This window comes from Acomys russatus, chromosome 23, assembly GCF_903995435.1.
Source record: "Acomys russatus chromosome 23, mAcoRus1.1, whole genome shotgun sequence".
In the NCBI taxonomy this organism is placed as follows: Eukaryota; Metazoa; Chordata; class Mammalia; order Rodentia; family Muridae; genus Acomys; species Acomys russatus.
Genome location: NC_067159.1, coordinates 32112222 through 32128819, shown reverse-complemented (window position 1 = coordinate 32128819; position 16598 = coordinate 32112222). Strand labels below are relative to the sequence as shown.

The 16598-nt window shown below is 41.8% G+C and overlaps 1 protein-coding gene across 1 annotated transcript in view; it reads right to left on the bottom strand.

Annotated features, from left to right (window-relative positions):
• Col25a1 (collagen type XXV alpha 1 chain) overlaps nucleotides 1-16598 on the bottom strand; it is a 397457-nt gene that overhangs the window by 142823 nt on the left and 238036 nt on the right. The window contains exons 6-7 of the mRNA XM_051166005.1: nucleotides 1973-1999; nucleotides 1810-1836 (exon numbers count right to left, since the gene is read on the bottom strand). Of these exons, the coding sequence (XP_051021962.1) occupies nucleotides 1810-1836; nucleotides 1973-1999 (54 nt within the window). The remainder of the gene's footprint in view (nucleotides 1-1809; nucleotides 1837-1972; nucleotides 2000-16598) is intronic.

Here is a 16598-nt window from a genome sequence, read left to right as displayed (position 1 = left end):
TGGATTCCCACTGTCTCTGAACCTGCTATCCAGGACACCTAGCATGCTGCCCACACACATTCACCCTGAATGCGGAATTCCACCAAAACTCATTCAATAAAGAAAGTAAAATCCAAGAGAAAACAAGACCAGTTCTTGCCACTTTCCACCCAAAACACTAAATGGCCCCTGAATTGTGTGAAACTTGGCCCTAGTCGGTGTGAAAACTGGCTGAAATCTGTATGAAAGGCTGTCCGGGTTTGTCAAAGTAGTTCGTGAACTTTGGCCAAACTTTCTCAGCTCCTGGTCCAAGTCTTAGTTTGTAATGCAACGCAAAACCACGTGGATTTCAGATGGTGTCAGGTTTCACCTTGGAAATTTGGCCCGGCTTTCTAATCAATCATCACTTTTAGTAATGATGAAAGCCAACACACCTTTCTGGGAAAGAAAAGACGGAGCACTAGCTGATGACAGCCAGGCTGCAAAACCGCCCCCGCACTTCTGCCAAAAGAACGCTTCTCAGAACGGGGACATTCCCTCTTACCTGGAGGGGCCAAGCTGAGGGATCATGAGAACTGGGTGTAGAAAGACATGATACTCAATGCAGGGAGACATGCCATGTGAAGTATCACCACCCATGGATCAAGGGGTTCTCAGCTCATCAATTAAGGCTACATGTTCCATTCCATTCCCAGCCATGACAGTAGATATCATGAGGCTCAAGCTCCTAGACCACTGATGAGCTTGGAGCTTGGAGGCAGCCATCAAGTAGGATAGCTGTCATGAGAAGCCTGCCTGCTCTGAGGCACCATTATTTCAACATGAAATAGCTAAAGAACAGGCAGGAAAGCAAATCCAAGTACTGCCTTTAGCTAGCTTTAAAGAGCATGGGGTACAAAGAAGACACAAACCTTTCCCATCTACGTCAACTATATATTTTGAGAAAAAAAATCTTCTAACGGTACTCATAAATTAAATAATTAACCAAATGCAGTATGTTTTACAGAAAGACCTCCATAGTTTCTGCTTCCAACCCGAACATTTTAAATGTGCATTTCCACTGTAAAAGAAAAAAAAAAAAACAAAACAAAAAAAACCTCTCTCTTCAACCAAATACTCGCTTTTGCGCATAGTGACATGAGAAAATTGAGAGGTATGTCTGAACAGAGCCACTACATCATTGGAACAGTATGTCTGAACATTTGAGTAATGAGGCACAGATGCGGAGCAGAGGATTTGGCACTACCAAGGCAACAACAAAGCATTCGCCATTGGTTGTGATGGTGGAAGGGGCCATATCTGAGCAGAGAAGAAACGGCCCTCCTCGCACGGTGCTAAATCACGTTACACCTTCTGTCTGCCTTACCAATCTTGGAAAAACAAGACATTTGAACAAGTGTTATTAAAACTTACAAGGAAGAATAAATATGTGAGGTGCATTAATTTTTTTTTTAAATCTGTGCTAGGACGTATGTATGCAACAACAGCGTGTGAAATTTCATCAGAGGGAAATGCCAGATTCCACAGGACACCACATAGCCTTTGTGTTGGAAGACAATGCATACACATATAAGGAACCCAATAGTCACAGGCCAGGTGGCGGCTGGATGGCCTCAGTTGGTTCATTAGTTGTAGAATGTTCTAGTTGTAATCATCAAGCCAAGATAATGCACAAGATACACATATTTGTTAGTAAGCTATTTTTTGGTTATGGGTGGTTTGTCGACTTCTGTCAGTTGCTACAAAATCATGCAGCACAGCTGGTAATGGTACTTGGTACATTGATCTGGGAAATCATTTCCCACCTAGGACAATAAGTGTATAGCTTACCCGAGGCCCCTGGTCGCCTTGTTCTCCCTGCAGAAGAACAAAATACGATGAGAGCTCTATCTGAAATCGATATGTGATGCTTATTAAAAACTTCCAAGCACACACCACAGATCATACCAATATGGGTTTCCAGTAACTTAATTTCATTAATGCATTTTCTCACCTTATCACCTTTTTGACCAGGGGGCCCCTGAAAAACAAAAGAAGAAAAAACATGTTAGCTTTAAAAATGATCTTGAATAAAGCTACCAGATTAACTGGAAGACTTATGCAAAATGCATAGAGCCATAGCTGTCAACCGGCTTCTCTAAGAACTTTGGTTTCTAAATGGTAGTTGTAATGTAATGACAATAAGAAAGTACTTAGTAGGTATATATGCATGCATAAACATACACATATCATATGCATCAAATATGGTACAGAGATTGTCCCAAACAATATGCCAGAGCTAAAGAAACAACGCACTACTAGCAAGGTTCTTGCAATGACCTGTGCTTGTCGATAGTCTACAGCAACAGCCACTCTTCGATTTCTCACTGTAGAATTTGCCTGCCTTAATTCCTATATAAAGAAAACCGGACAGCATATGTCTTGCATGACTTGTTCAATACTTGTGAAATCCAGCTATAATTTTATGCACATCGTTAGACTTGTTCTCATTGCTTTATGAAATTCCATATATGACTTTTTTGTTCATCCTGCTGTTGATGATTACTTGATGCCAGGAGTTCTTAGCATCTTGGCCTTTGTAAACTGCTACTATAAATACCCTACTACTGTAAGTGTTTTGGTGAAAACACCCATCTGCATTTCTGATGGGTGTGTATCTAAGTAAGGTAATTGAGTACATTCGTTTTCACCTCAGCAGATACTCCCACATGGTTTCCCACGCCACCTACAGTCTATATGCTCAGCTTTAGTTATTTCCAGGTCATCCCTAATGCTTGGTATATTCTCTTTTTACCATATCTCCTTTCATTCTTGTAGGGTATAGAAATTTAACTTTTTAATTTTATAGTTACCTAGAGATAAATGTAATGTCCTTTAAATATGCCTACTCAATGCTTATATTATTTTCATAAAGAATCATTAGCTGTTGTCTTTGTCTCACTAAATTATCCCATTGATCTTGTAGAATTTATTATATATTATTTGCCACATCTATGTTATAGAGAGATCTAGAAACCTTTACATAATCTGAATTTTTTTGCTATCTATATTTATTAGAAATGTTTTCTCCCATCCTATGTTCTGCTCTTACATTCTGTTGATGTGCTTTTTGTTCCTGCTACTGTTGTTGTTTTGGGTGGTAGTAGTTCTGGGCCTAGAACTCAGGGTCTTGAGAATCTATGCAAATGCTCTATTGGGGGCATTTTCAATGAATAGCTGTTGCTAATTTTAATAAAAGTCAATATAACATTTCCTCTTTATTGTTATGCATGCAGTCAACTTAAGAAATGTATAGCTATTGTACATGAGAAAGAGAGCTGTCTGTTTATTCCACAAGTGAAAAGGTTTATTATTGTATCTTTCATATTTGAGTGTGAATTCATTGATTTTATGGGAGCTGAAAGTCAGGATATCTTTGTCCCTGGGTGATTATCAAGTTAACTGAATACTGTTAACTGAAAATGGCATCTTTTCCCCATTGTGGTACTGTGTTACTTTTCTCATAAATCAGGTGACCACATGTGTACATAACGTTTCCTTGTAGGAATTTCTCGTTATGGAAGGCCTGTCTATTCTTCTGGTAAGAAAAACTATTTCTAGAGGCATCAATTATACTGTCTATTCTAATTCTTAATAATGAAGTCATACTTTGTGGTTCAGCACAGACCACAGAATTGGAATGTCTCTTAATTATCTCTGTAATCTCCACTTATAGTGGGGCCAGGACACAAGACAAAGCCCAGCCAGGATGTAAAGCCAAGAGTCTATCAGAAGGACACTACATCACTGCAGACAGGAAGACAGGACTCCAGCTCTGACAAAAATGTCACTTTCTGCTAAGTGTCAGCCACAGAGGAATGGCACTGAGTCCCAATTCTCTTCATGGTTACTGTTGTAACCCTCACAGAGAGATTCTTCTAAAACAACAGCTTTATCGTTTTATATTAGCCTCCCAATTCCCTCGGGCTGATTTTATATATTGTGTGGCTATCTTTGTTATTTAGGTAGCACGCCTTTTCAGTAAGGCCTGTGAAGTTATCCTGAAACCACCGCCAGCATTGCATAAAGTGTTTTCTCATCAACAAGGAACTGTGATTGTTGTTACATTTAATCCTCCCCAAAATGCAATGGAGTATTATGATAATCCTTTCAGAGATGCCAAAAAAACGAAACTCAGATCTTTACAGTGTGAGGCCTATTAGAAATGAGCTGTCCAGGATTTTAATTCATTCTGCATGACTTTAAATACCAAGACCATGTAGCATAGACACAGAACTTGATTCTTAGAATCACCCATGCGTCTGGTGGCTGCCTTCAACATGTGACTTCTAAAATGGTCCTGGCTTCATATCCCACTGCCACAGACACTAGTCCTAAAGCTGTAGGTTCCAAGTGAGGAAGAGGAAGAAGAAGGAGGAGGAGGAGGAGGCAGATCAGGTAGCAAGAAATAAGGCTGAGACAATAGAATTACCTTTGTGCTTTCCTTTATAATTTTGTCAGTAATTAGGGGGAAGCTAAGAGAATTTTATTTTAGTGTTTTCAGTGAATATTTAATGTTCCCATTAATTTTCATTAAACTAAGCGGTGGTAACAAGAAACACTAAGACTAAGAGTGTTTGCATTTAAAAAAAAATACAGGTATCATTTTTGGGTATTATCTTTGGCAGAGCACAGGGGAGCTAAGGGAAAGAGAAATGAGAGGAACTTACTATCAAAAGTTCAAGTGAGGCAGTAGAGTCCAGCTCTGATTGAAGTAGCACATTAGCAAGCCATATTTTGAACATATATTTGCTGAATGTCTAAAGTTTAGCATTGCTATAAGCCATGGTTAAAGGATTTGGTAGAAAAGGCTAACTTAAAGCTGGGCAGTGGTGGTACATGTCTTTAATTCCAGCACTTGGGAGACAGAGGCAGGTGGATCGATGTGAGGTCGAGGCCAGCCTGGTCTACAAAGTGAGTCTAGGATAGCCAAGGCTCCACAGAGAAACCCTGTCTTGAAAAACCAAAACCAAAACCAAACCAACCAAACAAACCAAAAAGAAAAAAAAAAGACCGACTTAGAAAAATTTGATACCCATCTCTAACAAAACTAAATAGGATATTTCTAAAGTTAAACACTTTACCAAGCTTAACAGTGACCCCTAGGAAACCCACAGACCTTCAAATCAGCTGCTCCTGTGGACCCTTCCCCAGCCTCTTCCCTTGCCTCTCAAAGCTTCCCCTCTTTACACATCTCTGTGGGTTTCCAGGGAGACCTCAGAGGCTAGATCTAAAGGTTCTTTGCTCAGGTTTGTGGCGTAGTTGATATCATAGCTTTTCTGAAATCTCTTTACAATGGGGAACAGAAATGAATCTTCTGGAAGTCCAGTGGTCAATGCCAAACCCACACATGTTGACTGGCATCAGAATGCCCAATTCACGAACACATGAAAATCTGCGTCAAAGTTGAACAGCAAGTACTGTTTCTCAGAGGTGGTTCTTGAGCAGACAGCATGGCAGTCCTGCACCTGCCAAGCCAAGGCAGAGCAGAGCAAGGTAGGTCACCCTCTACACACAGCTGTGATGGCTACTTGGGGCACAGCACCCACAAGCTTGTGCTCAGGACAGGCAGTGAGTGTTCCCTTCTACTGGGACTGAAATTCTGCTCTTCTTTCTGAATTGGGCCTCTTCACTGAAAAGATGGGATCAACTTGAAGAACTAAGTGGGTACCACAGAGAACAGTGTTTCTAACTTTGGGGGCCATGTTGGTTTTCTAAGTCAAAATACTATAGCACAAGGAGTGTTTCTCTGATATCTAACCTTTAAAGTTGGGTTGTGAGCTCATTTTTGCTTCATCTCTACAATATTAAAAAAAAAAAAACCCTCATTATACTAAAAGATGAGTACCACTATAAACTCATGGCTCTAATTATTTCACGTATGAGCACTTGTTAAAAGAATTTTTATTTTATGTGTACGAGTGTCTTCCTACACTATGCATATGTACCCCAAGTGTGTCTGGTGCCCGCATTATAAGCAGTTGTGGAACTGAACTTGCGCCCTTCACAAAAGCCGCCAATGAGCTAACCACTTTGGCACCAACTTGAGAGTGTTTGTAAATAGCATTTTGCTACTGCAACTGTACTATCTTTAACAAACAAATATTTAGTATGGTATCAATGGTTGTTCGGTAAATAACCAAACTCACCTTTATTGTTAAAAGAAAGCTGAAACCAGTGGAGAGTGTGTAAGATTATCTGTGGGTCACAGCTTTGTGTAAGCTTTTAGGGGCATGTTTGTCACCTGTCTAGAATGATACATAAGGTGCACTCTTACAAATAAGTGAGGATTATTAGAGCTACTGGTCCTAAGCATCTTTTGTATAATCAGCCTTAGTTACATAAATGCTGAAAGATGCTAATAAAGTTTTTGTCTATCATTACAGTCAGGTGGGAATACTCTTCAGAGCAGTGGTCTCAACCTTCCTAATATCGTGACCCTTTAATGCAGTTACTCGTGTTATGATGATCCCCTCCAACCATAAAATCATTTTGTTGCTAGTTCATAACTGCAATTGTGCTACTGTTATGAATTGTAATGTGAACGTCTTATGTGATATGCAGGAAATCTGATATGTTACCCTGAAAGGGGTTGAGACCCACAGGTTGAGACCTATTGCTTCAGAGCACTCTTAGAATACAACTGACTTGTTAACAAAGCTTTGATAAAAGCTAAAGACATGGCAAGCTGGTCCCTATTCAATAGCTTTAAAAATCATAACTTATAGACACTATCTTTCTGTTTGGTGTGGCTCCTTGATGTGGGTCTTCGCTTATAACTGATTTTAGCAACCCCAAGTTGATTCTGCCCCAATAGATGAAGTTTTCATTCTTCTTATTGTCTATTTCCACACACACACACACACACACACACACACACACACACACACACACAAACTGAAAGCAAACAGAAGCCAAGTGGAAGATCTTCAAAAATATCTGATGACATTTCAATTTAGATTATGGTGAATGAGACAAGCATGAAAGAGAGATGAGTTTGTCATGGATGCCAGGTGTCAGAGTGCCGCCTTTTGTTCATGTGAACTGTAAATGTTACTTACTTTGAAACGGGAACAGTCAAATAGCCATGAAAACAAAATAAAATTCTGTTGGAGGATAAAGAAACATGTCCTGGGACCCCAGGAAGCTGCCAGTCACCGCAGGAGGAGGGGCTGGTGACCTCTGTGTCTCAATATCATACATAAGTCAATGGTTCAATCTCACAAGATAGCATGACTCTTTCTGATTAATATTTTCATTACTGTAGAGCTAGGAGAATGAACAGACTCCATCCTCTAAGCATTTGTGGCTGTCATATGGTCAGCGCGCTCCACATCTGGAGGAGGGGCATGTTAGTATAACTACAGCCCATGAAATACATCTTGTGTTGCAGGGCTATGAGAAGAGAGAAGGCGGGAGAACCGGAGTTGAAAGGCAGTGTTGCAATTGGCTCTTCAAAGTTGGCCAGAGATAAAGGGGGATGCAAGGGGTGTGAAGGGGTTCAGGCAGAAGGGAAGAACATGTGTAAGGGTGAGAGGACACTATGCTATCACAGAAAGATGGAGTTCATTGGGGGAAGAGCAGATGTGGATCTGGGAGTAGAATTGGGGGATAGCAGAAAAGAAGACTTGCAGAAGGCTGGTTAGCCACACACTGGTGTCTGGGCCAGATCCTGTCATCAGCTTCAGTGTGGTAAGAGAATTGGGTGTGACTGCTCCGCAGGCCTCACAAAGCGTGGGATGTTAGGAGTTCTTGGAGAGTTGTTGTCTTGGTCCTGGTAAGTGGTGAGAAGTTCTGAAATAAGGTAAAGCAGTGAGGCTACTAGCAACGTTCTAGATTTGGGAATTTGTAGACAAGCATTGGCCTAACCTGGTTCAACTTACATGAAGAGTTGTTCCAAGGCGAAGGGAACCATATACAGTTTAAACATCTAGAGTATTGACTGCTTCGGCTGGCCTAATTGAAAATGGGAGTATGGAAGGGGCACAAAGAAAAAAGAAAGGGAGAGAGGAAGAGAGGAGAGGAGACGGGGTTGGGTAGGAAAAAGGATAGAGAAGGAGAGAGAAGAGGAGGGGAGAGGGGAGGAGGGGAGAGGAAAGGGGAGGAGAGATAATATACCATCACTACTAATTAAAATGTCAACCCGAGAATCCACAGTAGTGGTCACGGCATGATACTCTCTGTAAGGTGACCATGCTGTGAACTTCAGCACATGGTGGCCACGCTATGCTCGAATGACTAAAATGTCATCCATCTTGAATGTTAACTTCTGGGTAGAGTATATCTTTACATCATTCCCCTTCCTCTGTATTTTCAGGTGCAAACTGCACACCGGTTTCTATATTTTAAATGCCTATTTTTCTAGTCTTTGAGGGAGAAGATGGCAGCCTTTTATACCAATGGTTCTCGCATGAGGACAGCATAGCCCCAGTGGAATGGGTGGCTGTTCTGCTCCTTCTCTCAGTGGGCTCAGGAGTTCTTGCAACAAAGCTTTATGGATACTTATAGCCCAGGGGGAAAAGAAACAGGATAAACAGCTTTCCCCTTGTGGAATTAAGATGGTGCCTCAACTGTACTGATTGTTGACATCTGTCTTCCCACATGCATATTTAATTGGGCTCTTAGAAAGGGAGATACATACCCAAATCACAATTTTTAGCACATCTCTGAAACTGCAGAAAATGACATCACAAATAACACTGACATTTGAGAATCTAGTGCTTTCTTTGAAAAATGGGAACCCTAGATAATTACATGCAGATACTTACACACATGCACGCACACGCACACACACGCACACATACACATTTCCAAGTAACACATTTAATTGACTTAGCACCAATTTCCCCATAATAAAAATGTGTCTGCCAACCTTTAATTCATGCATAAAGTTTTGGTTTTTTTAGTGTATGTATACATATATATGTATATGATGTACATGTATATAAATTGGGGGCTGTCTTTAATTGTTTTACGAACTTTAAATTAAAATTATTTTGACTTACAGACTTTTAACTTTACAAATCACTTGACCTAGCATATATCAACCTTAACTTTCTTCCTGATGTAGAATTATGCTGCCTACATTTATAGATAAAATGTGTGAGTTTATCATTTATAAAGCTTATTTATAATTTCTTTTTTAAGTTTTTCAGCTAAAAGTCAAAGGAAAATATGAGTAACTCGGGGGTGTTATTTTTAAAATTAAGAATGTAAAAGAAAAGTATCTTGGTCGTCAGGAAGCCGAGCTTTGAAGTCACAGATTTAGACAGAAGCTGACTGAAGTATGGCTAGATTCCTGGGCAGACTCATTAGTCTTGCTGAATGGAGTGTTTTCTCACCTGTCAAATGGGAGAAATCATGCCCCCTCCTTGCTAAAACAAAGCACCTTACAAATGTATAGCCTTTCAATGCTGATGGTTATTAACAACACGCTTTCGCATTTTGTTTGATGGGGGAAAGGGAGTAAAATTGGCTTTTCAGATACTTGAGGAGTGGAGAAGGCAAACACACCGAACTCCCCAAAGGTAAAATGGTGAAATGGCAGGGAAACACCTGTGTGGATGGTGGGAATGTCTGAAGATGATGCAGGCTGAGTGCAATTTACCTTCGAGAGCTACCGATCAAAAACCAAACCAAACTTGTAGCCTCATCCCTTTAATAAAACCAAACTGCGCTTCAGGCCTTAGAGCCAGTCAGTGTATCTGAGCACAGATTGGGCTCTCAATTAATTCTTGCTCTTGAAGTTCAAAGCAGCAACGTGGGAGAATGTAGGCTGGGAAAAGCCAATTCTGTGGCAGGCGAGCTGAGGGTAGGTGGTAGTATCCAACTCCACAAAGCCTGGCATGGCAATTACAGCAATAAGTGGATTTATAGCTTTGGACTTTACACCTTTCAAGTTACATCGAAGATTAAAACCAAGCAGAAAGCGGTGGCCATAACCCAAATTTCCAAATATCAAAACCAGCCCTACTTGGTTGGAAACTAATTTTTACAGCTATTATTTCCCGGGCATTTTTCTGTGGTGAAACTGTAACTACAAGGTCTTTTATGATGTCTGTTTGGGTCCTGAACAACAGACCGTGTGTGCCCACGATCAGTCTTAAATCATAAGCAGCTGCCGTAAGGAAGCAATTAATGGGTTCAAACACTCAGAGAAAATTTGGAAAAATTCAAACATTACAAAAGTGAGATCGCTGTAGCTCAGTGGAGGCAGGGGCTCGTGAGACGGCAGAACTCGGGGCCATTTCCCCTGGCTTGCTTTCCTTATGCAATACATGGACGTTGCTGCTCTTGCTGACCAAACAGAAGAGTGTTTGACTCTCCTACCACTGGCCTGTGCCTCTAGACACTTTAAGACTGTGCAAATGCCTCTGACTTTGAACGTGGCTCCCCTTCACCTCTGCATCTTAGTCTTCAAAGGTCAAATTGAATGAACTCCGTGCTAAAAGATTTAGAATGCTGAATACTGATTTTGTGGAAGACTATATAATCTCCCTTAAACCTCGTCTGCAGCCCTCACTATTTCATACCTAGGGTAAGCTCTCCCGTGTTACTCTCACTGTGTACAGTGAGACTCAAACAATTTCAGAATACAATCCAAATGGATTTTTTTTGTTTGTTTTCAGTTAGCATACAAAATAATAGCTTGCCTTACACAGCACTGCACATACATACGTATAGGTCATTGTACCTTACTCGGCTACCCACCTATTGCTCTCCCTGTTAGTCTACCGCCCCTCTCTCTGCTTGCATATTCTTACTCTCTCCCTCCCCTCCCTTTCCCCCTCCTGTCCTTCCGTCCCTCTCTCCCTTTCTCGCCCTCTCACCTGTCTCTGTGTCTCTATGTGTGTGTGTGGGGGGGGTGTGTGTGCGTGTGCGCGCATGCGCATGCACACAGTTAAAGCTGGATCCTGTATAATACATTTTCCTCTAAGCCCTGGCTCTGATTTACAACCACCTATTTCAGCATGTTTCCTAATATTCTGTCCAAACATCATTCTTGCTCAAGTGACTTAGGCCTTGTTTGAAGCCATTTAGCTTTTTTTTTTTTTTTTTTTGTCTTCATTTGTTTTATTTTCTAAAGCAATATAGAGTTTATGAAATGCGAATGAGCAGAGCCCAAGGATGAGGGGCAAGTAGATATTCTGAAGGACGAACATTCCCTCCCCCCCGGCCCCCGCCGCCAAATTAAAAATAATTTTAAAAAATGACAACTGTCAGGTGGGGCTGGGAGCCTGACTCTCAGCTCTTGGCTGTGAGCCTTGATTGACTTCCAATGTAAGTAGGGTCTCCCTCACGCTGGCTGATGGCCAACGTGACCACAGAGCTTTTCATGTGAGTGGCGACTCCCAGAGCGTCACATTTAGATTCTTCATTCTCGTCACTCTTCCCTCCAGAGACTGGATATAAAGCATTGCGCCTACCAAAGCGCTTTCCTCCTCCCCTGTCTGGGTCCTACTCACCTTGCTCTCCCCCTGTCCCTTCTACCAGTGGCACCATCCCCCTCCCCCCCTGCATTCTCCTCCACCATCCTCAAGAGTACACATTTGCCCTTTCCTGATGGCAAGGGGAAGCCACACTGCCTTTGCCCACCATCAGCTCCTGTTCATGTCCTATTTCCTTCCTTACTGTTTCCATTAGCTTCCCCTAAAGAACAGATTAGTCACACAAGGCCAGGAAATTAGATTTAAGGAAAAAGGAAAGGTAGCAAGAAGTCATGTTTTTACAGTCTGGCTCCAGGAAAAATAAAGGAGCTCAAGTTAAAGTACATGCTGTTCCTTGTGGGTAGGGCATTTCTTTCCACGAGGAGAAGAAAGCTGAGGCATGGAAGGAAATCCACTGCGCCCTGGGAGGGAGATATCCTGGGCTACACTAATCTAAATAAACTGAAGCCTTGGGGGAGGAAGGGTTGACAAAACTCATCAGTGTTCACATCACCAAAATTTGTTCGTAAACCTTTTCTTCTCACTCCGCTCCCTTCACTGGCTATCAAGTATACTCTCCAGGCTCCGGCCATTACCTGCTTTCCGTCCTCAGCTTTTTTTTTTTTCCCTCCAAGCTGCGACCCTGCATCTTCAACTACTTACCAGATGTTTGAGCCAACACAGACCATCATGGGCTCAGATTCCACTTTCTCAAACCAAATTTCCCAGTGTCTACAGCTATGAGACCACAGTGATTCCCCACTTTCCTATTTTTGTAAAGCACACCACTACAACGGTAAGCCTAAAAACTCTGTTTTTATCTGGCTCGGTAGATTTAACCCAGGGCTCCGTTCTACAGATTTCACTTGTCCAACTTGAGTCTGTCCCACCTTCCCGTGTTAGTTGCTAGTATCCTGTTCTTAGAAGACCAGAATAGTCCATTACACAAGCTTCTTGCGACCTTGACTCACTCCACCCTGCATACTATCATCAAATTAATTTTTCTATGTGGTATACTGGTTTACATTGATAGTCTCAGCTACTTTGGAGGATAAGACAGAAGGAATAGTTGAGGCTAGAAATTTGGGGCTAGGCCTGGGCAACATAGAGCGCTAAATACATTCTTCAGCTCATACCATCCTCAGCTCAAAAATCTTCAGGGGCCTGTGTTCCAGCCCACAGTGGTAAACTCTCGGAGACAACCCTTAGAAGTGGCAGAAGCCATCAGGCAAGCGTTTACTGAGTATCAGGGCTGAACTGTTCTGGACCACCAACCGACCAAACATCGTATGCTTCCTGGTGTGAGCTAGGGAACACACCATCCTTTAAAATAGGCTTTCTTAAAAACTGAACCGATTCCGCCACAGAAGGTAAGATAATGAGTGAAATAACATCACACACAGTAATTAGACCAATTCAAAGTGTGAGACGTTCTATATATAGCACAAACACACTAGGACAAGAGATGCTACGGGGAAAAGAAAAGGAAAAGGGAAACTACTAGAGAATAAGAGACACTAAACACCGAAAAACAACAATAATTAAGTCCCAAGTGCAGAGAATTTTATAATAACTGAGAAAATCCAAATTTTTCACTGGGTATTGATTTTATTAGAAATGTTAATGAGATGATGGTCATGATTTTAAAGGCCCCACCACAGACTCACGTTTCAGTGCATGCGGATGAAATGACATGGTATAGGCTTAACTTTAAATCACACTTGAAAAAATAACAGTATACCATATATTTAGCCTGTTGGAGGCTCTGGGTTCAAGTCCTGGTACAAAACCATAACAATAAATAAAAGGAAAGAGATTCATTTGATTGATATTTGGTTCAATTGGCATTTATAAATCTGAATGATGAATTTAAGGACAGTTCCCATACTTCTGAGACTATCTAAAATTTCCTGTTTCTTTAAAGACGATATGTAGTCTACTGTCACCTGAAACTCGAGACCTTCCTGTTTTAACCTCCCAAATGTTGTAGTTACAGGGATATGCCATGAAACTCAGCTAAAAAATCCTTTTAAAAGAACCTTCAGACCCCTATCAAAAGAAACGTGAACTCCTGCCTGAAAATCTTAAGACACATTGTTTATAATCTGCTGTTATTTCTCCCTATAACCTGCTTGACTTCCTTCAGTCTCTCCTAAGGACCCTCCCCAGGTCCATCCTTGATTACCAACTACTCTCTGAATGACTGAATCTCTGCATCTTAGCCTATGTCGTTATCTCTGTAGAAACATCTGCTATTATTCCGTTACCAAGGGCTACAGCACACCTCTGTTAAAAAAGCACTGACCTGGCAACCTGAGCTATGAAGCCAATTAGAAAAAGTTAAATATATAATCATGAGTTTCTGAAAGAAAATTCTTTTTCTTTTTTTTTTAATTTTAATTTTATTAATTTATTCAGATTACAACTCAATTGTTATCTCATCACTTGTATCCTCCCGATCCTCCCTCCCTCGCGTTCTCACCCTATTCCCCTCTCCTAGGTCTAAGACCGAGGGAAAGTTCTTTTTCTTACAGTAAGGTCCCATCCCGTACACATGCACGCTCTCCTGCTTTCCTAAGTTTAGCCGACTCTCCTTTGGAAGCGCTCTTTAACTTCTAACCTCTGAAGCTTGTGTGCCTGTTTTACGACAGCTGACAAACGCTGCTGGGAGTAGGGCTTGTGTCCCACTTAACTAACAGGACCCCCAATGGCAAGGGGAGCATTGGAGACCCTAACTGACATTGACTTGGAGACTTTCACATACACACGACGCATGGCACAGGACAACGGGCAGGTCAGTTAACCTCACAGAGCTTGAGTTTCTGTGAAATGGGTAAATGATAATTACCGCCTATGGACTTTGTATACCACAACTATCTAACAGGCGTGTTAACAGGCTTTGTGAAATGGAAGTTCAAACTTACTAGGGCCAAAATCAGCACTTCACAAACAGCTTGGTGGCAACCAAACAGCCATCGATACCTCTGTGTCCGATATGTTCCCAATGGCTGTGTCTGAGGATCCTGTGAGCTTTCGACATGAATTCAGAGGCAATAAAGCTTCCAGGGAATGACAGGTGGGTTATTGTTGTTGTTGTTATTTGTTTGTTTGTTTTGTTGTTATTGCTTTCCCCTCACATGAGGAAACCACAGGCAGCTATTTCAGGTCCTTGTCCTCCGTCTCCCTGTGACTCCTCGCTTCTATCTGCCCATACTTTCAGTATCAAGTAACTCCTAAAACCAAGTTAATGCTGCCATACCCCAATACACATGCACATGAGAATACACACACACACACACACACACGAGAATATACACAGACATGCACATGAGAACACACACACACACCACACAAGAATACCCACACACGCACATAAGAATACACACACACGAGAATATACACAGACATGCACATGAGAACACACATATCCACCACACAAAAATACCCACACACGCACATGAGAATACACACACACACACATGAGAATATACACAGACATGCACATGAGAACACACACACCCACCACACAAGAATACCCACACATGCACATGAGAATACACACACACACACATCTGTGGATGTCAATCACTGTGAGATTGACGTCCTATTTTTCCTCTGAGTGCCACCAGGCCTCCTGTGGGAACAAGAGGCAATGCTCCATGTGGCTGACCATTTTGCTCAGTGTTCTTTGGCCAGCTTTCTTCTGGGTCTGCTGCCCCATGAGGATTTCTTGATAATCTTCCTTGGATCTACTTCTTGTTGGAGTTTGAAAACTAATTCCCCCTTCCCCACACTGACTTCTCTTCTCTAGAGACCCCATTCAACTCCAGTGTCCCTAAGATCCAATCTACAGTGCCCCTGACCCCAGCCCACCCCTCCCCGGCGCATTGCTCTGTTCTCAGATCACTTGGTCCACCACTAAAACCTGGTTAGTGTTCTTTTAAGAAACTGCATGCTCCCACAACAGGGACATGTGCTCAACCATGTTCATAGTAGCCTTATTCATAATAGCCAGAACATGGAAACAGCCTAAGTGTCCCTCAGTAGAAGACTGGATAAAGAAACTGTGGTACATTTACACTATGGAATACTACTCAGCTATTAAAAACAAGGAATTTCCAAAGTTTGTGGACAAATGGATTGAACTAGAAATGATCATAATGAGTGAGTTAACTTAGAGACAGAAAGAGTCAAATGGTATATACTCACTTATATCTGGACACTAGCCCAAGGGACATGCCCCATAAAAATCTTTACTTATCAGAAAAGTGGGATAGAGGGAAGTACATCCCATTGGGACTCTAGGTGAGAGAAATATGGGAGAATGGGTTAATAGAAGGATCCATAGGGTCTTAGAAACCTACAAGAAGAACATTATGATGGGCAGATCTGGGCCCAGGGGTTCTGCTCAAACTATGGCACCAACCAAGGACTACACATGCACAGTAAACATTGAACCCCTACCCAGATCTAGCCAATAGACAGGAAATTCTCCAAAGCTGAGTGTAGAGTGGGGACTGATTTTCACACGTACTCTGGTGCCTCATATTTGACCACCTGTCCTGGATGGGGAGGCCTGGTGGCACTCAGAGGAAGGATAGCAGGCTACCAAGAAGAGACGTGATACCCTATGAGCATATACGGGGGGGGGGAGGTCCCCCTCAGTCACAGTCATAGGGGAGAGGAGTAGGGGGAAATGGGAGGGAGGGAGGAATAGGAGGATACAAGGAATGGGATAACTATTGAGATGTAATATGAATGAATGAATTAAAAAAGAAATTAAAGAACAACAAAACAAAACAAAACAACAACAACAAAAAGAAATTGCATGCTCTTTACTCAGATTCTGCTGGCCCGGGTAACTTGTGTATCAGAGGGCATTCCTCTGGAGGGATGCAGCCACAGGGCTCTGCAAACACAGCACAAGCTGGGTTGCTGACTCTACCTCTCCTTTGGCTGAGCTGTGTGTGTGTGCAGAGCGCAGATTACACACATGGAAATGGTGGTGCTGGGTTTACTCTGAGAGTTAAATTTCCCTCAGCAACTCAAAACTCTATGTTTTCTGAACTGCACAGGAGTCTAGATAAGAAGTTTATGACCCATCAAAAGAAAGTAATAGTTGTTAATATTTATTTACTATGTCCATTGAAGACA